Consider the following 23,475-nt stretch of genomic DNA (forward strand, 5'->3'; position numbering starts at 1 on the left):
TGTTGCTACTACTCAATTTCTCCAGGTAAAAAGGTGGAAAGTAATAGTACATTTGAATTAGTTTCCTTATTGCAAATTTAGATTTGGATGGACCCCGCCAGATGAATTATTCTGAGAATCTGTCCTACGGTGAAGATGATCCCGTTTCTGCCCATTCCCAGTCCCCATGTGAGGTGGGGAACACCGGGCACCATGGTGCATCTCCCCAAAAGACCAAAGTGCCTCACAGCCTCAGTCGCCAGTCTACAGAAGGCAGCTTGGAATTGGAGACAGCCTTTAATAACCGGGGGTTTGAAGACTCCTATGCTACAGACAGCTCCTCCATGTGGAGCCCAGAGGCAAGTTACTTGTTTTCGTTCTCTCCTTTGCTTGAGCGTTGTGTGCTCTCTGGTGAGTTCTTGCTTTCCTCTTGCTCCCCGTGCCTCAAGAAAAAAAATGTCTCTGAAAAGGATACATCACCTTGAAAAACAAAGGCCTAAAGAGGCTTTATTCAAAATAAATTTTTTTTCAGATGACCATGTCACAGCCCCTATGTGTACCAATAAAAGGGGGTATACAATAAAATAATCACAAATACATTTCTATCAAAATGGGGGGGGGAGGAGTGGTGATGGAATGGACCCAGTGACAATTATACTTTTTTTTTTTTTAAAGATTTTATTTATTTATTCGACAGAGAGATCACAAGTAGGCAGAGAGACAGGCAGAGAGAGAGAGAGACAGAGGGAAGCAGGCTCCCTGCTAAGCAGAGAGCCCGATGTGGGACTTGATCCCAGGACCCTGAGATCATGACCTGAGCCGAAGGCAGCAGCTTAACCCACTGAGCCACCCAGGCGCCCCAACAATTATACTTTTTGTTTATATAAAAGAGTTTTTAGTTCTTCAGGGAAGATTTTTAGTTCCTTCATGGTTTCAATTAAGTGGAGTCTATTTTTATTTGCCCCAAATCTTGAGTTACAGTTACTTGAATAAAAGAATTATTTGAAAAATTAAAATACAATGGCCCTCCCAGTGAAACAATGCAAGATATTATGATGAAGATCTTGCCGTAAATTTGTTGGATTTGAATTGATTTCAAGATCTAGGAGATGGCATTAGTTTGTGATGACCCTCTGGCCATTAACATTCTGGAGTAAATCTCTGATAAAAGATGCCGGCACCTGGGTGGCTCAGTCATTAGGCATCTGCCTTCAGCTCCAGTCATGGCCCCAGGGTCCTGGGATCAGCCCCTCTCTGGGCTCCCTGCTCTGACAGGAGCCTGTTTCTCTGTCTCCCACTCTCTCTGCTTATGTTCCCTCTCTTGCTGTGTCTCTCTGTCAAATAACTATATAAAATCTAAAAAAAAAAAATTGTTCTTTCTTAATTTATTTCTTATTTGGAACTTATTCCAGAATATGCCTAATAGCACAGAGGTATGATTGGAGATGATTCTTAGAGACACTATCATTTATTGAGCAATTACAATGTGCCAGGCACTTTAATAAAGATTTGCAAACACTATGTTATCTAACAGGCATTTTTGGTTATTCTTCATTAGCTAGATCTCTTTATTGTGACTCTGTGACATTAGGAGATGTCAAATAATAATGTCTAATGCCTACTTTGAAATTAATTTTGATGGAATATGTAGTAAATGAATATAAAATATTAATATAATTTGTGGGGCAATAGGAAAGAGAAAAGTGAATGGAGAAAAGTGAAAGGATTTTGTTAGCATCCAGCTGCCTGGGAAGATAAACAGGTAGAATCTCTTATCAGGACCTAGGCTGTCATATATTCCAAATGCTCCTCAAGGAGAAGAAAAAATAATCACAGAAAATCATGTTCCAAAACCTTACTGCTAATACACTGGGATGCGTATAGAGAGCAGAAGGAGGTGGACACATGTGGGCGGGGGTGTGTGTGCCATGTGTTGCTGTTACCACTGAGGACAAGAAACAGTAACTCGGGTACGTGGTTTGTGGCTTGTCAAGAGCAGCCCTGCATACAGAGACACCCAAAGCTATTAACCTTATAAGTTGTTGGGTTTTTTTTTTTTTTAATTCTGCTTCCCAGTTGGTTTACTGCTACGAAGTCCTATCAAATCCCACACAACAACATTTAACATTTAAAAATGTTCTTTTTGGCTCTCTCACCACAAAAACAAAACAAAAGCTGTTACCTGCCTCTTGATACTCTGTCCCCTTGATAACTGTTCCCTTAGGCTTGGGATTGCTTTCTTCAGGTAACCTCCCATCTGCCTGACTCATGGAGCTTTCATAGAAGACTTCGTGTTGAGAGCACTAAATGTTCCCAGACTCCAAAAATACCCAGACATCTCTGTGTGCTCCATTCAACCTCCTATCTATTTTGAGACAAAAACTGTAATTTGGTGCTCCTACGGTAGAACCTCAGATGCAGCTTGGAGGCACTTCCTGTAACTGCCTGCCATGCAGGCTTAGCTTGCCTTTTAAGTATTGATTGATTTGCCTCTTGGCTGTATTAAGAACCCTGTCTTCCCCTGTGCATCTGGCATCGGGAACATATCGCAGGTCTGTTTACGTGGAGCCATACAGATGACATCAACACTATCTCACTGAAACACAAAGGCTTTCAACCTGATAGAAAAATCTTTAAACCTACTAGGGTTTTGACTGTGTGGCATAAGTGTTCCCATCTTAAAGAACAATCGGGATATTGAAACTAAAAGAATCATTTATTTCCTCTCAAAAGGAAACCAGCCAGGCAGTGTGCCTACTGGTTAGGCTGATGGATTTTTGAACACTGCTCTTCTCTGCCGGAAAAGGCCATCGACTTTTTCCTGCAGACCCAGGGCTTGGCAGGGCAGACATTGGGAGGGTGGCTGGTGATTTTGATCACGCAGGAGGCAGGCGTCCCACATTTCATATCTGCTTTCTACTGATTAACTGGTTGGCCTTGAGAAGTTAATTAAAATCTGCCAAATGGGGATAAAAATGAAAAGATTTTTTTTTTACCTTGCAGGAAGGTCAAATGGATTAGTGGTATTAACAGTACCCGCATAAGGAGAGCCTGGTGATAGGTAACGTGTGTTGGAATAATTAATTGCTGTGAAAATACCAGCCTTCCCAAATCTGGGTTTCAGATCAACCCAGGCAGGGGCCACAGAGCCCAGCTTCCCTGTGCTACAGTTTGGATCAGCCCTGTCCAGAACCTGGCTATGGCCTACAGCTCTGTCTTCTGCAGGGTTCTGAGGAGAGTCATTTTTGAGACCTCCAAAGGACTTCCCCTAGACCTGCAGATGGAGTGAGCCTTTGTCTGAATAGATAGCCTGATGGAGAAGTGGAGAGAGACTCACTGAACTTAATATTTTTACCTTGCCTTGAAGTTGCTGACAAAACTGGGAACTGTTAACTATTATTAAGAGCCGGGACTTAAAAGGATGTGAAATTCAAAGTACTATGTATTTCCATCTTTCATCTTACTCCTGCCTCACCCCACATGTTTACTACAAATATAAATAGCTGTGGGAAGAGGCTTGGGGAGAAGAAGGGAGACATCATGGTTCAGCATAAGGTTTGGAATTTTGAGCAGTAATGATGATAAATCCTGCATTGGCCTGGTGGGAGTGAGTTTCTAAATCTTAAGTTTCCTCCCCCATAAAATGAAGATATTAAAACTCCTATCTCATTAGGTTAATGAGAATATTTTAAAAGATAATAATTCTTAGCTGGATTTCCCAAAAAGCAGAGCCTACTGTGTCAGGACATACAATCCCTGGGAAGAAGAGTGAGGGACAAGGGGAGAGAGACACAGGGGAGAAGGGAGAGCCACACGGGAATGTGTGATCAAGTCAGCCACCACAAAGTGTGACTCATGGCTTGATCTTGTGGGACCATGCCACAAGAAGCTGTATTAACTGATGTCCAAGGGGAGACAAGTTTACTGCATGAGGCAGTAACCTTACACACACGCTGGAATTTATACACATGAATGCCAACTGGGATTCTGTAACTTTCCAAGCCTTAACATCAACAGAGAGGCCTGTGGTGAGAGTTGAGAGCAGGCAGTTGAGACCTCCATGGGCTGTTATCAGGCCAAAGCTACTTAGAGCCCAACAGGCTGTGCCTGTAGAGGGAGACGTAATAAAAGGTGAGGCTAAGAAGGTCTAAAGTGAATAACAGTGGGCTTTTGCGGTCTATAAAGGGTTTATTTAGTATGGTACCTGGCACAAGAGAGGGCTTCGTGGATGTTGGCCATCATTGCTTCTGATCCAGCAAGCAATATAGTGATGATCAAGAGGAGGCTAAAATAGAGGGGAGTTTTAACAGAAGACTGTGACTTGATTTCTGAGCTAGCCTAACTCCTTGGAGACTTGCTTCTAATATTATATCTACACTAGTCAGTTGTATTCAGAAGTCTCTATAGCAACCACTTTTATCACTTGAAACTAAGTACCTCTGAATAGAAACACTCTCTCATGAATGCATGCTGAGGAAAGAATATAAGGAGCTTCCCCTCTTTTGCAAGAAGCCTAAATTTTCTCGGTAGACTAATGTGAATTTTAAAAAGAGAAGGCATTTATTCCATGTCTCCCGTGTGTCAGGTCCTTTCATTTTCACAACAACCCTGTAAGTAGTTTTCATCCCCATTTTACTGTTGAAGAAAACGGAGAGGGGAAAGGATTAGATAATTCGTTCAATGCCACGGGGGAGGAAGTGGTAGACGTGGGGTCCCCGAGGATGTCTGGCTCCAGAGAACCGTGCACTTTCACCTCAGCTCTGCAGGGAAAGTCTTGTTGATGAATGCGCATTTTTGAGGCACTTTACTAAATATTTTAAAGTTAGTCTTTAGGGACGCCTGGGTGGCTCTGTTGGTTAAGCTGCTGCCTTCAGCTCGGGTCATGATCCCAGGGTTTTAGGATTGAGTCCCACATCAGGCTCCTTGCTCGGCGGGGAGCCTGCTTCTCTTGCTGCCTCTGCCCGTCACTCTGCCTGCTTGTGCGTTCTCTCTTTCTCTCTGACAAATATATAAATTAATTAAATCTTTTTTTTTTTTAAAGCAGGCAACCTCCTTTAAAAACAATAAAGTAGTCTTTAAATCAGCAAAGTCTGGTGTTCAGTTACATAAATGAGAATGGATTCCGATTTTCAGCAAGAATCAGGTTATAGTTTTGTTATGAGGAAGTATCATACCTTCATAGAAAAAAACCAAATTATGTTGGCATTCTTTATAGTTCGTCGGAGCGTGCTCCACTCTTGTAATACAGGTTATCTCAGCTGTTAAAGTGTGGTCATCAGATCTGAGTGGCTATGGGTGAATTGTTGTCTAAGGGTGCTATTTTATAATGAGGGACCCATGTTTGAAAACAGGTAGCATCAGTCCATGGATGGGAGTAGACATTGATAGAGTCTGGTCTGCACCAGGTCTTTTTCCATATCTCATAAAACCTCACCGCTGGACTCCATCATGTAGGCGTTTTAATGCTCAGTTTGCAGCTAGGGCACAGAGAGAGTAGCCTATTTGGCCAGAACCAAGAAGATAGTGCATGGTAGAGTTATGATTTCAGCCCATGGGTTCTGTTTCCGCATCCAGTGTTGCTTTTTGCTAAGTGAATGCTACAAGTGTCCTCCTAAAACCTTGGTACTCAAAGTGTGGTTTGAGGCCAGCTGTGACACCCTCATGACCTGAGAAATGAAGAGTCTTAGGCCTCACTCCAGTCCTACAGAATCAGAAACTCTGAGTGACTCAAGTCCACATGAACGTTTGAGAAGTTCTACCCTAAACATTTTCTCCCATGTAGCTTGAAAATCTACTGAAGGATCACCTGCCTGTGAGCTGCATTAGGATTCTTATCTGCATGAAGTCCTGGCCCTTGGGGCACAGGCCCAGACTTAACCATTTCTCCTGGGGACTCCAGAAAAAGTTATTTCTTGGCAGTTGCATAGTTGACTAATTTTAGACTTAGTATCTCAGTTTCAACGATAGTGGTCAGTTGTACTTTTGGAGAGTCAGTATATATGAAAACACTTTGTAAATTATAAAAGCTTTCTTCCTTCATTCCAGAAACATTCATGAAGGCTCACCATATGCCAGAAGCTGTGCCCCTAAAAAATTTGCAGTCCAAGGGAGACATAGACCAGTAAACAGACCCTTCTGATGTATAGGGATATGTGGTGGTGGTCAAAAATTAGAGGATTCTGAAGGAGCATAGAGGGGCACCATCTCACCAAAGGGTATTTGGGCATTACCATTTCCATTCCTAATCTCTTCCTCTATCTGCAACAGGAACAGGATGGGGCCAATTTTCAGGTGCCAACGGGGGTCTTGGAGCCCATCTCAAAATGTGGTGACCTGGATGTCATCTTTGAATATAGAGCTTCCAACCAGAAGTTCACAGTGACCATTGTGAGAGCACAGGGTCTCCCCGACAAGGACCGAAGTGGTGTCAACTCCTGGCAAGTTCACGTAGTGCTGCTGCCCAGTAAGAAGCAGAGGGGCAGGACAAGCATACAGAGAGGCCCCAACCCTGTCTTCAAGGAGAAGGTCACCTTCACCAAGCTGGAGCCCAGAGATGTGGCTGCCTGTGCTATCCGCTTCCGTCTGTATGCTGCCCGCAAGATGACCCGTGAGAGAATGATGGGAGAGAAGCTATTCCATCTCAGCCACCTGCACCCAGAAGGGGAAATGAAAGTGACTCTGGTTCTGGAGCCAAGAAGTAATATCAGTGTGAGTATGTTAAATGGTGCTGCTAATGATGCGGGTATGTTCAAGGATCTGGAATTGTCAGCCCTTGATTTAGTACATTCAGCCTGTGAATTCAAACACCTTAATTTAATTTTCCATTTGGCTCTCCTCATCTTTATAAGCCATGATTTGCACTTCATGGTACAGTGGTTTTTTCCTTCATGCCCATCTTCCCTGTAAGCCGATGGATGTATTCCCAGTCCATTTCTGGAAATGACAGCAAGGGTGGGGGGAGGGTTTAGCCTGCTGATTAACTGACCTGTGGTCCGACTCCCTCCCTCTTGCCCCACAGTTACTATGCATTATGATGAACCTCAGAGATGGGACTTCCAAGGGGAGCTCCTTAACCTGTGTGTCTGAGTAGGCTATAGCTGCAGCCCTGATCTCCAGCCACTCCGCAGACCTTCCATTTATATGACCGAGCTCCTTCCACGTGCCTTATCCTCTGCATCCCGCTGGGGTTTTGAGGAAGGAGAGCACAGCTTGTATGTCTCCAAGATGGACAACTCACTATTGCTGGGGGTTAAATGTCATTCAGTAGGAGGGCCTCCTTTTTAAAAACCATGTGAAAAGATCAGGTGGCTATCTTGGGCTACTGGGCCAATCAGTCATCCATTCAAACACGTTTACTCAGGGCCTGCTATGTCATGTACTGTGCAGGAAGAGGGCATGTAGGAAAGAACAAAAAGGGTGATACACCTCTGCCCTCAAGAGCGAACAGCCTGGTGGAGAAAGGGTCGTAAGAGCAAACTAGGGTTTGCAGGGGGAGAGAGAGGAATAGAGGCTGCTGTTGGTTTAGAAGGGTCAGAGAATGTGTCTCTAAAGTGGTAATAAAACACAGAACTCCATGAATCAAGGGATCAAGACTGTGGCATATGGATAAGCAAGGATTCTGGGAGGAGAGAATGGCACATGCAGGCATCGAGAAGTAGGAAGGAGCTTGTCCTGTCTCAGGCAAGGAAAGGAGCCAGGAAGTAGTTATGGAATGTAGTTATGGGAGATCCAGCCACTTACATTTTAAATAGATATCTCAACATTAATATCTCCAGACTTGCCTCCCTAAATCTATTCTACCTGCAGCATTCCCAACTTAGCTAAAGGCAATTTCATCCTTTTAGTTGTTTAGGTCAACCTGAAATCCTATTGGCTCTATCTTCAAAGTTGAACCAGAACCTAACTCTGCTGGATTACTGAAATGGCCTCCTACTGGTCTTCCTGCTTTTGCCTTTGCCCCTTATAAACTACTCCCAACCCAGGGACCCATATGAACCTTTTAGGGGCACCTGGGTGACTCAGTCCATTAAGTGTCTGACTCTTGATTTTGGATCAGGTCATGATCTCAGGGTCCTGGGATGGAGCCCTATGTTGGCTCTGAGTTTGATGCAGAGTCTGCATAGGATTCTCTCTTCCCCTCTGCCCCTCTTCGGCTTGTGCTCTCTACCTCTCTTCAAAGTAAATAAATAAAATCTTTAAAAAGCTCAAAACAAAAACACAAGCCAGGTCATGTCTCATTTCTGCTTCAATCCCTCTATTTTCTTAAGCTCTGAGTAAAGTAGACCTGAAATCATGGAAAATAGAAGCCAGAGGAGGTCAGAAGGAACACTGCACTATTAAGGTATGGGAGTAGGCAGGATCACACCCCCATTTCTCCATGCCAGGCCCTGTCCTGGAGACATGGAGTTGAGGCAGGAGATGAACCAGTGTGAAAGAACTTCGAAGGTAAAAATTCTTCATGTTATCTGTTGATCATGATTACATGCCAGACATTGGGCTTTGCACTGAACAGAGTGATTTATAGGGATTCAAAATATAATGTGGGAGGCAAGCTCTGCAGTGATAGGTGCCTTGGTAGATGCTTCTCAGAAACAGAGGGAAAGGCTGATCCTTACCCCAAACCAAGCAAATATGTCACTACTGGGCGGTCATCACCTAAGTGGTAGGGCCTATATGGCACCTATCCATATCAGCTCTCCCTATATTTTACCTATTTTTGAAGGCCCAGGGCTCTACCTGGTTGGGTAAGCAGCATTTTCTCCTACAGATATGAAGAATATTTAATTCCTTTTAGTGTGTTTTTTTGTGGGTTTTTTTAAAAAAAGATTTTATTTTTTAGAAAGAAAAAAAGAGAGCATAAGCAGAGAGGAGGTCAGGCTAGAGGAGAAGCAGGCTCCCTGCTAAGCAGGGAGACGGACATGGGGCTTGATCCCAGGACCCTGGGATTGTGACCAGAGCTGGAGGCAGGTGCTTCACCAACTAAGCCACCCAGACGTCCCTTTGTGGGGTTTTTGATAACAAGCTTTAGGAAGTGATTTCAGATGTTGAGGCAACAGTTTGAGCTAAGTCTGATACACTTGTTTCTGGTGGAGGAGGTGGTGGTTTTGGGAGTCTGGCTGTCTTGTGCCCACAGGGCCAGTGCCCACTGTGCTTCTTGAGTGAGAATCAACCTCCTGACTTACTTTTCTCTCCTCCTCCCAGTGTGTCTGGTGTAGAAAGGTGGGCACTTTGGAGAAGCAAGTGTGTGGGAATAAACAGGACAGAAAGCATTGACTCTCTTCCTAGGCTCACCTGGTGCCTGCAAGGTCTCTGAGATCCACAGTCCATGCATGGATTTATTTTTTATTTTATTTTTACCAAACACTCGTAAAAGTGTTCGTTTTCAATATAATTCATTTCCTCGGCGGGGCGGAGGGATGTAGCATCTGGCATATTCCTGACAACCCTAGGAAGCAGAACTAGGGCCCAGATATTCCGTGTGGTGGTAGGTGGTCACAGTCGTTTCTCTTCTAGCGAAGACAGAGTGCCTCCTGTGTTGCTGCATTTATCAAGAAGCTGCAGAGAACAGAAACAAAACTCATGCCTAGAGTGGATGGGTTCCGCAGAAACACTCAAGCACAAATGACACAGGAGGGAACTTGGGTCTTTATTAAATGTAATATGAGCTCTTCCTGTATGAGAGGGTTTGATTTACACGAGTAATAATATCTTTGTCCATTTTGTCTTTAGAGAGGAAATGTTGAATGGAGACAGCTCTCGAGGCAAGTGTGTCAGCGAATAATGCAGGGCACCTCACCCATGGCTGCACTCCCCAGGCCCATTATCATTCACACCAAGTGCGCCGTTAGTAATCTTTGGCAGCGGTTGGGACCGGGCCACAATTTCAGCACACATAATACCGGCTTTCTGTGCGAGAGCAGTACAGAGTGGACCAATGGATTCTTTGTTGTTCTCCCCCTCCAGAGTGGAGAGTCTCCGCTCAGCCCATCTGCACTTTCTCACAGTGATACTGCTTCCTCCACGCAGTCGCTTTCTCATGGAGGGGCCCCGGAGCTGCTAGTGGGGCTGGCCTACAACGCCACAACGGGGCGATTATCCGTGGAAATGATCAAAGGCAGCCATTTCCGAAACCTCGCTGTTAATAGAGCGCCTGGTAAGTGCGTGTCTGTAGCCCCAGCTCTGGGTCTTCCAGAGGCAAGCCAAAGGCTGTTTTGGCTTTGGTCTTCATTCTTTAACTTTCTTCAAGACATGATCTTGGTATGACTTAGCCATGTTTTTACAAAGCAATACCTCGGAGTATCTTAAATGTTCTTTTATCTCATTAGCTCGATGGCTTCTCCAATATCTGGATATAGCTCCATGCAAAATAGGCTGCCCTCTACATGCATATGGGTAAAGGGAAAAGAGGGCTGTCTCCTCAGCAGCACGATGTGTATGGGCAATTAAAATCTGCTAAGAGGTTCCAGGCCTGCAAATACCTTTAAAGAGTCAGAGCGTAGGGTTTGGAGTGAAGCACATCAGGGGCCAAAGCCCAGCTCTACCCACTTACCCATTAACTTTGCTCTGATCCAGTACAATTCAGCTCTCTCTTACGAATCTCAGTAGATTCACCTGGAACAAAGGGACGTTCATAATACTTTCCTTATTGGTTTGTCTGTGGGGGGTGGGGGTTAAATAAAATGATTTCTATAAAGCATTTAGCCTAATGGCTAACACACAGTGAGCATATGAGAAATGTTAGGGGTTATGGTGCTGACAGAGGAGGTGCTGGAAGAGGATCTAGGGCAATATGGGCCTGACTTAGCCGGAGAGCTAGCACTTTGGAGATCACCACTGGAAGGAGGGCCTTGAGGCCCTCCTGTAGCAGCAGTACCCAGTCCAGAAAGCCAGAATAAAAATGCTGCTGCTAGAAACAGCCACAATTCCCTATCAGGACCCAAGAAGTTAGACACTGAGCATTGGACTAATGCTGCAAAAATTAGCTTGGCTTTAATGATTGTCAGAAAAAAAAAAAAAAGGCTTAAGAGGGGACAGGAAGATGGTTTCTGCCTCCCTTCTTCCTTCTGGATCTCATGCAAGTACATACAACCAGAGACACCTAATTCTTATCTGGAATTCTAGCGGCAAGAGAGTCTGAAAAATGTTTGATTTCCAGCCTTTCAAGTCCAGAAGGTAAACTAGAAAGGGTAGCATGGAGGGCAAGTGAGCCTGTCCACCCCAGGCATCAGTCTTACTGAAATAAGGATGAAGTTGCTAACAACATGGTAGGCTCAAGGAGTCAATGGGCTCTGGCCTCACAGGTCAGCAGCCAAGCTGGTAGAAAAGCATCAGCTTTGGGGAGGGCGGGGGGAGGCAGCTTCTATAGCCAATCTAGGCTCTCACTCTTCTTAGTCTTTATCTGTGCTGCAGCCCACAAAGTCTCTGTTCATGAGTGGTATCTCATTGTTGATCTGTATTAACACCATTAGAGCAAGGTAGTGAGGAATACCCAGCACTCTGGATAACAAGAGGGCAGGTACAGAAGCTGTATTCTGTGTTGATGCTCATGGTCATGTGAGAGCTATTTAACATACATCATAGGTGCTGATTATCACATAGCTAGTCGCTTTGCTAGATACAGCTTTGTTTTTTAAAATAGCTCTGGATTTATTAAAGACCTGGATTTACTGCTTTTCCTTTAGAGCTTTTTCCAGTTTTCCCCTATCCTCCTGAAAGTTGGTGAGATCTGGATAACTATTTGGGAAGAACATGGTGGAGCTGCAGAGAGTGATGGGGAGATGAATCACACAGTCATGACCTATTCCAATTCAAGCTGGGAAGCTCTAATCTGTGTGCTGGGTGGTGTTATGGTGGCTAAGAAAGCATCATCTGGAGGCTGACAAACTAAGGTGTGAATTTAGGCTCTGACACTTACGAGCTGGGAGTTATTAAACTTTCCTGAATCTCGGTTTCCTCATCTGTAAGATGGAATTATAATCATATATACTTTCTAGGTAGAAATACTACATAGAAAGCTGTGCTGTTATGGATGGTACTATTGTATCATTATATATTTCTATACAGGAGAAAACATGCCAAAGAGGAAATTCTTGTAACAAATATTTAAAACTGAATAGGAAAAAAAAAAAAGCAAGTCCTAATTTAGAAATTGATTTTATTCCAGAAGTTTAAGTCAGTTTGGCATTTGCTACACGATTTTTTTGTAGACATACTGTTGCAATTTAATTTAAACCCTAACTGACATGCTGTATCTTTGCAACCAAAGTAATAGGAAACAATGTTGCTGTGATGCTGTTCATTAAAACAGAAACTCAGTAGTGAAGACAAAAGTTTTTTGTTTATGTAGAATTCTGGTACTTGAGGAAAAGCCAGTTTAATTAAGAAAGGTTGAGAAAGTAGAAGGTTCCTTTGTGGAGATTGCAAAAGGGATCGCTTGGTACTTGCAAGGGCTTTAGATGTTGATGGCCTTGGTTCTTCATTATGTCCAACCTTATTATGCCACTAGCACTGCTTTGGCAGTCATCAGGCAAACTTAGGATACATTTTTAGTTCCCATATGGAAGAAAATAAGAGACAGAGCAAGAGTTTTATGAGATAACTGAGCAGAGTTGGAAGAAAGGGGGCAGGAGAGAGGATGCAGGCTGGGGGATGAATGGACCTTGGGGTAATACGTAGCTAAGGGAGACTGCCAAAAGCACTGTCCCCACGAGGTGGATGGAGGGCAGGGGATGTCGCCAGAGCCCTGCATCGTGGGTCAGAGTCTGCCAAGAGGAGCTGCCTGCAAGGGGAGGGGGTGTGTGGGAATACTCATGCGAGGGTCCTAAAACCCTATGCATAAGGCTCTGAGCTCAGGGATAGTTCCCTCTTCTGTAAGAGAGGACACAAATCCTGCTTTACAGAGTAGCCATGATAATTGAAGAATGGTTCTTAGGGAAGCCAGAAGGAGAATATCTTGAGCCTGAATATTGGGAACTTTTCTTCTTTAGAATATCGAAGTGTCTAAATATTGCTAGAAACTGGGAGAAAGGCTGAGATTTAGAAGTGAGAATCTTTTGCCTCAAAATATATCGTTAAACAAAATAGAACTTTGAACTTGCCAACTCGATTCAGCCGGATGACTGTTAGGACATTTTAAACTTTCCTTTCTAGGCAAGATAGAGGAAAAGTGAGCAGATAGTAGATAAAATTCCTCTGTTCTATTAGGGCCTTAAAAGAGATAAACCACTGAAATGTAAGCCCCTTTTCTCAAACTTCTGAGTTAAATACTTGGGGGAGAAGGCTCAGTGAGATGCAGGTTTTGCTCTAATGGTCAGATGCTGATGAGAGCATTCTTAGGTAGGAGCCCATGACATGTGCCAGACTGGCTACAAGTAAGGCTGATTCCACCAAGTGTTGTGGAGGATATGGAGAGTACATTCTAGGTGAGAATGGAAAACCCACTTGGGAAAAGGCCTGGAAGTTTCTTATACAAGTAAACATGTGCTGAAAATCCAACAGTTCTATTTTTAGCCATTTACCCATATGTAAAAAGAAGAATAAAAGACCTGCACAAGAATGTTCAGAGCAGATCTAGTCATAATGGCAAAAACTGCAAAGACCCCTCATGTCCACATGAATGAGTAAACACAGATATATTTATACAGTGGAGTACTATTCAACAACTAAAAAGGAAATTAACATGGGATCTCAAAAACATACTGAGTATCTATTACATGACTCCATTTATAGAAAGTTCTCAAATAGGTGAAATTCATCTATTGTGAAAATAAGCAGAAGAGTGGTTGCCTCAGAGTTGGCCTCAGTGTCAAGATGAACTAAGCATAGACATGAAAGAGTATTCTGAGTTGATGGACATGTTTTACATTTTGATGCGAGTTTGAGTTAAATGGATGTTTTTATCTGTTAAAACTTATTGAATGGTACTAGAATTTGTGCATTTCACTGTGTGTAAATTTTACCTTAAAATGGAAAAGAACCATAAAATATTGAACTCTGCTTAATTAAATGCATGCAGAAATGTTTAGGGGTAAAGAGTAATGATGGATGGATTGATGGGTAGATAGATATGCAAGTATGTGAGAAAGAAAATGGTCTGAACTTGGGCTACTATGACAAAAACACCATAGACTAAGTGGATTCACAGAAATATATTTCTCATAGTTCTGGAGGCTGGGAAGTTCAAGACAAAAGTCAGCTGACTTGGTTCCTGGTGAGAACCCTCTTTCTGCTTTGCAGACAGATACCTTCTTGCTGTATCCTCACATGGCAGAGAGAGAAATCATCTCTCTCTTGTTTCTTCTTATAAGGGCACTAATCTCACTCATGAGGGATCCACCCTCATGACCTAATTACCTCCCAGTGGTCACACATCCAAATGCCATCACACTGAGGATTATGGCTTCAACATATAAATTTTGGGAGAATACACACATTCAGCCCATAGTACAAACAAAGCAAAATATAACAAATGAAGAATCTAGGCAGTGAGTATTTGGGTATCCATTGTGCAATTACTTCAATTTTTTAGTATATTTGAAAATTCTACTTCTACAATATTGGGCAAAAAAGCTAGTCTGGTCTACTGAAACAAATAATACATTATATGTTAATTAAAAAAAAAACCTAGTCTGATCTAGAATAGTTCCACTGTATCAGGTGAGTAAACATAAAACATGAACCTCAGCTTCTGTGATTAAAATTACATTGTTTTTGGTTATCTCAAGGTCCAAACTTATTTCCCTGACTCAACCTTGGACAGGATAGAGTACCAAGCCACTGAACCTGAGTGCATCTTCTATAGCACCCTCTGTAAACCACACCCATCCCAAGAGAAAGTATGTAACTAGACACTTTCTGATTTCCAACTTTAAACTTTTCTCTGTTCATCCAGTGGATGGATGGACAGGTGGATGGATGGATAGATGTAGATGTACATACAGATAGATTTTTATCTAGATTTACGTCTGTCTACATCTTTTTCTTCTTTCTTTTTTGAAAATGCCCATGTTATAGGTTGTTATGGATTTTTTTTTTCAAATAATAGGTGGCCTAGGGATGAGAAGATAGGTTATTTGAAAATTACTGAAACTGACCCATTACCTGTAAATGAAGTAACAACATGAACTAATCTTAGCCCCAGGCACATATCAGTGTGCCAAGAATCATGCCATCATTTTCAAGGTGATACCTCATTTAGTATGTTTGGTCAGTGTTCAAAAATATTTTCACCATTGCTTTTAAGGTGGTATAGGCTAGTCTACAACCTGATGGCAAGGTATAGTCTCCACATCTATACAGGGTGGATGGTCCAGGTGAAAAACCAGTTTATAGCATCTAGTAGACATATGAAATCCCAATATGCATTTACAAATGCTTTTGAATAAGTTTCCATGGAGAATTAGAAACATTTGATTATCCTTTGAATTTGGCTTCATGGGAAAACAATTCACTAACAATTTAGCAGCTCTGTTCTGCCTGCCACCCAGTTACTGCATGGCCTCGACATTTGATTTAACCTCTCTGAATTTCATTTCCTTCCCTATTAAGTGAGGTTAACAAACTAATGTTACCAGTACAAGTGCTAAGTTAAAAAATATATTAGCTATTCCATTGGGAGATTCTCTTTCTCCATCTTTATTTTTACTACGTCTCCTTCTACAGTGTGTCACTGCATTGTGTATATGTGTGTGTGTATATACACACACATATAATGGTTCTTGTCAAAAACTATCATTAAGATGTCCCCTCTAGTTAAAAACAACAAGTTCCCAGCCTCTCAGCATGTGCATGATTAGCCACATGTGATAATTACATCCCAAATGATAATACTTACAGCAGCAGCATATTAACCTTGTTAGGCACTCACAATAGCAGACACTAGAGCAAAGGAAAGCAAAACAAAACAAAACAAAACCTTATCAAGCTGCCTCATGTCGAGTGTGAAGAACGGGTGGGTTGCAGGGGGTGAGCTGTACAAACGGAGTGCAGGGGAAAAAAAGACTAAATGAAAATGAGCAGATCTGGGGCTACCACCTTTCAAAATCCAGATCCAGCTTTCTGCTAAATATAGTGTTTATTAGTATCCACAGTGTGCTCAGAATTATGCCAATCCAAATAAAGATTTATAGGTGGCACTAGTTTACTGAGTGCATAGGTGATAATCCTATACTTCCATTAACTCACTTAATTCCCACAACAATATTAAAGTTAGTCAGAAAATCTAGACAGAAAAGCAACCAGGGAGGAAATACGATTACCGTGGTATGTGAATTATATCTCAATCAAGCTGTTTGGTTGGTCAGTGATTGTTTTTGTTATTGTTGTTGTTGTCAAACCAAGTTACCTGTAGAAGAATGGCAGTAAGACTAAGGACAGCCTTCTCAACAACAATGACAGAAGCCAGAGGACAAGGGGACAGTATTACTGAAGTCTCGAGAGGAAAATACTCTCAACTTTTAGTGGTCTGTTTGAGTGAAGGAAAAATACAGATGTTTTCCACAAAGTTGGAAAGGGTTTGTCACTGAAAGAACGACTAGTTGATATATTTCAGGAAGAAAGAAACTGGATTTAGAAGGAAATAGTGAAGTTCAGGAAGGACAAATGAACAAAAAATCTGGTGAACAGGTAAGTAATATAGCATGTATAGACTGTCAGAAACAGGACAGCAGCAGTAGGAAAAATGACTGATATATTAGGAGTATAACCACAAGGGAAATAACATGAAGGATGAGAAGAGGAGATGGAAATCAAGGAATTTATGTTAGTTAAGAGGAGAGTAGAGGTATTGATTAATTTTAGACATTAAATAAAGGCACATGTAAAAATTTTCATCTAACTTTCAAACCAGTAGAGGGAATAAATTAGAATGAAGTAAATTCAGTGGATCAATAGAAACCAGGAAAGGATATTTAAAGGCACAGAGAATGCAGGATAGAAAGCACAAACCAAAGCCAAAAAAAAAAAAAAAAAAAAAAATCAGTGATCATAATAAATGTAAAAGGACTAAAACTGCTGTTCGAAAGGTATACATAATGTTAGATTATTCTCTTGCTCCCCATCTCTCCCTGTCTCCCCTCCCCATATCCTCCCAGCCACACTGTAGTTATGTTGTTCCACCTAGCCCCATAATGTATAAGAAAAAAAAAAATACTGTTTACCAACGGATTGAGGTTAGGCCAGGCATGTAAGGATTTAACATTAGGAAAGTCAGCACCTGTAGCTCACCGTATTAACTGACTTATGAGAAACCATTTTGGTTATCTCAACAGGTGCAAAAGAAACCTTTGAGAGAATGCACTGTCTGTCCATTATTGATAAAGAGAACTCAGAAGATGGATAATAGAAGGTGCTTTAGTATAGGCTAGGCTAAAATGCAGTAACAAAGAAGCCCAGCAATTGTGGGCAGCTGGAAACAGCAAAGGTTTATTTCTCCCTTGCAGCACTGTCTATGGTGAGTCAAGTGACTCCGCTCTGCTGGGATGAAGGCATACAGACTCTTTCCATTTAATGAGACAATATGATCATATTCAAAATGTGACCTGCTTGGTTGTCGTGGAAGGGGAAGGGAGGGCATAGGAGATTTATTGCTAGGGTGGGAGTACTTAAATATAGTCATGGTTGAAGGTGATTATTTTCATTTCTCAGATTCTGTTATTTAGAACTCAGTCATGAGACCCAGTCAACTCAAATCTGGTATGAAACCTATATCCTTGGTGTGACATTTAACCTGATTCACTATCCCCTTATTCACCAGAGGTTTGTTGGGCTTCTGTTGTTTAAATTCTTTTAAAGTCCATTTCTCACTGTTTGGAGGTCTGGAAGCAGTTAGCTTTTCCAACCACAGAAAGGTCTGAATTTCAGTATCCTTTTTTTTTTTTTCTTTCTGTTTTCCTTGCACACTGGCCAGTTTTTTCCCAAGCTTACCTTTTGCCTCTCTCTGTCCCCTCCCCAAGTGAAACTAGTAATACTGAATACACTTCTTCTTCTTTTTTTTTTTAAAGATTTTATTTATTTATTTGACAGACAGAGATCACAAGTAGGCAGAGAGGCAGGCAGGGAGAGAGGGGAAGCAGGCTTCCTGCCGAGCAGAGAGCCCGATGCGGGGCTCGATCCCAGATCCCTGGTATCATGACCTGAGCCGAAGGCAGAGGCTTTAACTCACTGAGCCACCCAGGTGCCCCTGAATACACATCTAACATTCTGTTTTCCATGAGCCACAAACTCATTGGGTATATACCCTTCCTCCCAACTTAGATCAGAAGGCTATTTCACCATCATATAATATGGAGTATAAGTCTCCACCGTCCTGGCCTCTGATCTCTTCACCATCTGGCACCAACCTTTGATGCCACTGCCCATTCCAGTTCAGATTATCACTTGCAATATCAGTCAAATTTCATCAGGGAAATAGAAATAGTCTAGATATTTTGAGCCTGATGTTTGTTATAGGGTTGAAGCATAAGAGGACTCCCTCAGGAAATCTGGACATATAGACATCACAGGAAAATTGCCAAAAATGATCTGAGCTGTTTGTGCAGGAAAAAAGTGATTCTCATAAGGATGTTTGAACACAATGGGGCACCTGGGTGGCTCAGTCATTAGGTGTCTGCCTTCAGCTCCGGTCATGATCCCAGGGACCTGGGATCAAGTCCCTCATCGGGTTCCCTGCTCTGCTTAGCAGGAAACCTGCTTCTCCCTCTCCCACTCCCCCTGCTTGTGTTTCTCTCTCGCTATGTCTCTCTGTCAAATAAGTAATAAGAAGAGGTTAACTTTTTAAAAAAAGGGGGGGGTGTTTGAACACCATGGGCAAAAACCCTACTTTGCTATCTGCTAATGCCTAGACACATGACAGCCACTGGATCTGGGGCGATGCAGCTCCCCTTTTCTTCTACCTTCCAGTCTCAGACAAGTCGCTTTCATTAGTGGGATCTTACAGGCAGGAGATTTAGGGAAATGTCGTTTTAAGTTTTATGCTCTTTTGACATAGGAAATTGCTTAGGAATGTGAAAATGGTGTTCAATATCAACAATTAATCTGACGTACAGAAGGGAACTTGTTTAATCTTGATAGTGGGCATTTAAAGAAAATCTGCACTGTCATTCTTAATCCTGAAATCCCTTTATTAAAGTCAGGAACAAAATAAGGATTCCCTCTGGCATCACTTTTGTTTTGTTTTGTTTTGTTTGTTTGTTTGTTTTTAATGTTCAGTTAGCCACTGTATAGTACATCATTAATTTTTGATGTAGTGTTCAAAGATTCACTAGTTATGTATAACATTCAGTACTCATCACTACACATGACCTCCTTAATACCCGTCACCTGGCTACACCATCCCCCTACCCCTCTCCCTTCTGTAACCCTCAGTTTGTTTCCTGAGTCCACAGTCTCTCATGGTTTGCCTTCCTCTCTGATTTCTTCCCGTTTGGTTTTCCCTTCCTTCCTCAATATTAGACTGGAGGCTCAAGACAATTCAGTAGGATAAGAAAAAGAAATAAAAATTTAAAGCATGAAAGGAAGACATAAAACTGCCATTATTTGTAAGAAATATGATTGTTTACATTAGAAAGTCTACACCCTTGAACTAATACATTTTTCATACAAAACCAATTATTTTCTAACACATCAGGAACAGTTAAGAAGTAGAATTTTAAGGGGTGCCTGGATGGTTCAGTTGGTTAAGTGCCCAGCTCTTACTTTCAGCTCAAGTCATGATCTCAGGGTCCTGAAATTCAGCTTCCGGGTAGGTTCTCTGGTGGGCATGGAGCCTGCTTAAGATTCTCTCTCTCCCTTTGACCCCCACCCCTCCCAAAAAGAGAAAGAAAATGGAGTTTAAAACATTACTAATGTACAACAGTAAGAAAATACCTAATGTACCAGAGGAGAACATTAACAAAAGATGAGGAAGAAAAGAAAATTATGGGAAAAAAATACGAAACTTTTTGAAAGACATAAAAGAAAACAAAATAGATAGGTAAACTATGTTCAGTGGTGAGAATGTTCAATATTGTGAAGACAACAACTTTCCCCAAATTAATCTATATATTCAGTACAATCCCAATTAAAATCCCCAAAGGGTTTTGGTTTTGTTTTATGTATTTTGCTTTAAAAAAAAAAAATCGAACTTGACAGGCTGATCCTAAGTTCATATGCAACAGTCAGTTAAGCCAAACAAGAACTTAAAATAATGAAAAGTTTTTTAAAAGACAATAGTAAGATTCTCCATAGCAGATACAAAGTCATATTATAAAATGACAATAATTACTATTATCAAGTGAGGGAAAGACACTCAAGCCTGCAAAGTTGGTATCTCCCAAATCCATTGGGAGATAATGGGCCATTTAATGAATTATGTTTCTCCTATGGGGGGAAAAAATAGATCCCTATCTCACACTACACATAAAGATCAATTTCAGGTAGATTAAAGATCAAATATGAAAAATAAATTCTTATGACTCACAAAAGAAAATATAGGAGACTATTAAGTTTGGGTAGGATTTCTTAAAGAATTTCTTTTAACAAGTGGTGCCTGGGTGGCTCACTCATTTAAGCAGCTGCCTTCAGCTCAAGCCAGATTCCTGGGATGTAGCCCCAGAGCCCTATGTCCAACTCTCTGCTCAGCGGGTCCTCAGCTTCTCCCTCTCCTCCTGCCTCTCCCCTGCTCCTGTGCACGTGGCCACTCTCTCTCAAATAAATAAATAAAACCTTTAAATAAAATTATTGTTTTAATGCACCAACTGAAAAGGAAAACATTTATAAATCAGATTCCACAAGAATTTAAGGCAGTTATACTATAAAAGTCACTGTAAAATAAAAGGATAAGAACAGAAGATACTAGCAATAAATATAACAAAGATATTATATGTAGAATTTATAAATAGCCAGCAATCCACTCCTGGATATATGCTGGAGAAATTCTCAGATTTTGGTATATTTTAGTATAAAGTATATTTTAGTATAAAACATAGGAAACTGTTCAGTAATATCTTTTCCATTCTTGGTTATTATAAATAAATATCCATTAATGTAGAGAATGGACAAGTGGATTGTGGTTTAGAACAGTATATAGCAGTTAAAATAAATGAACCACAGGTGTATCTATCAAATAGGTGATATAAAACATTTAATGCTCAATGAACAAAGACAAGTTTTAGGAATACCTACAGTAAAATGGTAAACACTTTTAAGTGTGCAAAATTCTGTTAAGTATTCTTTGGATAGCTTTATTTATGTCTACTTTTATAATGAAAATGAGGAACTCCAAATTCAGGCCAGTCATTACCTTTAGTGAGAGAAGAAATCAAATAGAATCAAGGAAGGATACATTGATACTTCAATTATAATATTTTATTTTCTAAAAAATCAAATAAAAAACAAAAGGTCCGTACTAAATATGATAAATGCTAAATATCACAAGTCTGTGTGGTGGGTATTAGGATAGGAGTAATAATGGTCTCTATTCTCTTTATGTATGTTTAAAATATCTTGTAATTTTTAAAAATTTCTTTTCAGTGTTCCAGAATTCATTGTTTATGCACCGCACTAAATATCTTGTAATTTTTAATAAATTAAAAGGGAAGGGAGGTTAAAAAACTGAATTCCTTTCCCTTGCCCAGAAAATCATGATGCCCCACTCCCGCCCCAAGCAGCATCTGTAATACTATTGGTAGTACAGCATGCTGCAATGGGCAGTATTTTGTATGACCTCTATAAGTAACCACTATGGCATTGTGCTGTTTCCTTGGAAAAATGACTGCTGAGTTTCAAATGACATACTTCTATGCCATGATAAATTGAGGATTGTGTGCTATTATAATTTTTTTCTGGTACACATGGCATCTTCCTTTATGGAGAAGGAGACAGTGACTGGGAAGGCAGCTGACACAGCTGAGTCAGAAGAGTGTCATCAAGGACTATCTAGGAATTATGACCCATTCAACATCTTGATGATGGTTTTGAGTTACTAGAGCTACTGAGGGACATTCTGAACCATCATCAGAAGATAGCATATTGCTTGGTATTGTTTTGTAGCAAGTATTATCAATTCCAAATATTTAAAACGGAATTCAGTGAAGTTGTATATTTACTTGACCCTTTCTTCATCCATTCTGCCTGGTGTTCATTGGAATAAGTCATTGAACCCCAAAAGACCCCAAGCAAACTCTGTACTGTTCCTCACAGGTCCACTTCCCTGGGCACAGTCTTGACTCTGGACACTGAAAAGTAAACACATTTTTACTCCTGAGGAAAAGTTTCCTTTGAGCTGGAACCATCAACAACATTTCCCTTCTTTTGGTTACATGTCCTCAGACTGCATTGTTTATCAAAAAATTATTTCCCCCTTTTTTCATTACACGTATTATTCAGCTTCAGTGATGGTGGTTTGGTCGTAAATGACCTTTCTCATAATGAGAAAGTGATCTGTGACAAGATAAAGATGGAAATTGCACTTTGGGAAATGAGCAGGTCTCTGTTTGCAAGATTAACTCAATATCCTCTGCCATAACTGAGGGAAGACTTGCCAGAGCAGTTCAGTCACTGGATTGGACTTCCATAGGAATCATGGAGCTGTACAGCTGTGGAAACACAAATTCCGTGCCCCCTCCCCATTGTTGGTTTTCTGACAGCTTTCTCAGCAGAGCAGTTTGAAGAGTGGCGAGGCCTGTTTCCGAGACAGAGAAGTGTTTTCACACCTGAAGTGTAATTTCACACCTTGTGTTTCTCAGCAGATAAGTGAATAAAATAACACATCAAGCCGGAATAGAAAAAGATCAACATAGAAAGAAAACTGCAGGTTGTAATTTGTTTCCCATCTTACAATGCTCTTGTAGAGAACAGTAAATTACAGAGATCTGGATTTACACTTTTAAAAGTTTGACTGGTTGTTAGGTGGGAAAGTGAGCAGTAAACACTAATCAGCTTTCAGCCAGCATTGAACAAAATGTACAGAATGATAGAATCTGGGGAACACCCTAACACTTGGATTTTCTTTTTTTAAAGGATAGGACACACATAAGTTACTGCTAAAAACTGTCATTAAGAGAGGGATAAGAAATTGATGAATTATGTGATTTTAATAAAAATAGAATTTTCTTTGGGATAATTTCCTTTGTAAGTATCTATTTGGGAATTTCAGCAGAAATAGTAGACTATGTTAGTAAAATTTGGATCATTTTTTTCCTTACTATAAATTGCTAAACATATGAGGCTAGTCCCATTTTATAGCATTCCAGTGCAAGGGTGATAAAACCAAGGGGTTTAATCTTCATTTTAGAAGTTTGAAAACCCGAAACCTAAAGAAAAAAGAAGGTCAAGCCTGCCGGAGAGTCATGTACATTCATTACAAAATGTTTAATATGTACTGAATGTCTACCATGTGTTAGACACTAGGCCAGGAACCAGGGGTACAGCTGTAAACAAGGCAATTCCACTTTCAAACTGACAGCCTTGCTGAGGAGCAAACAGGTGATGATAATGCTGGGTGCTTAGTCCTGGGATAAC

General features: G+C 41.1%; 1 protein-coding gene across 7 annotated transcripts in view; it reads left to right on the forward strand.

Moving 5' to 3' along the window:
* The window catches only part of SYT16 (synaptotagmin 16), a 268,943-nt gene that overhangs the window by 233,351 nt on the left and 12,117 nt on the right, over positions 1-23,475 (forward strand). For 6 of the 7 annotated variants that reach the window (XM_032344415.1, XM_032344420.1, XM_032344416.1 and 3 more), the window contains 3 exons: positions 82-338; positions 6,247-6,687; positions 9,943-10,132. In XM_032344415.1, coding sequence (XP_032200306.1) covers positions 82-338; positions 6,247-6,687; positions 9,943-10,132 — 888 coding nt within the window. The remainder of the gene's footprint in view (positions 1-81; positions 339-6,246; positions 6,688-9,942; positions 10,133-23,475) is intronic. The other variant, XM_032344419.1, reaches the window with a different exon arrangement.

Source organism: Mustela erminea, chromosome 5, assembly GCF_009829155.1.
Source record: "Mustela erminea isolate mMusErm1 chromosome 5, mMusErm1.Pri, whole genome shotgun sequence".
Classification (NCBI taxonomy): Eukaryota; Metazoa; Chordata; class Mammalia; order Carnivora; family Mustelidae; genus Mustela; species Mustela erminea.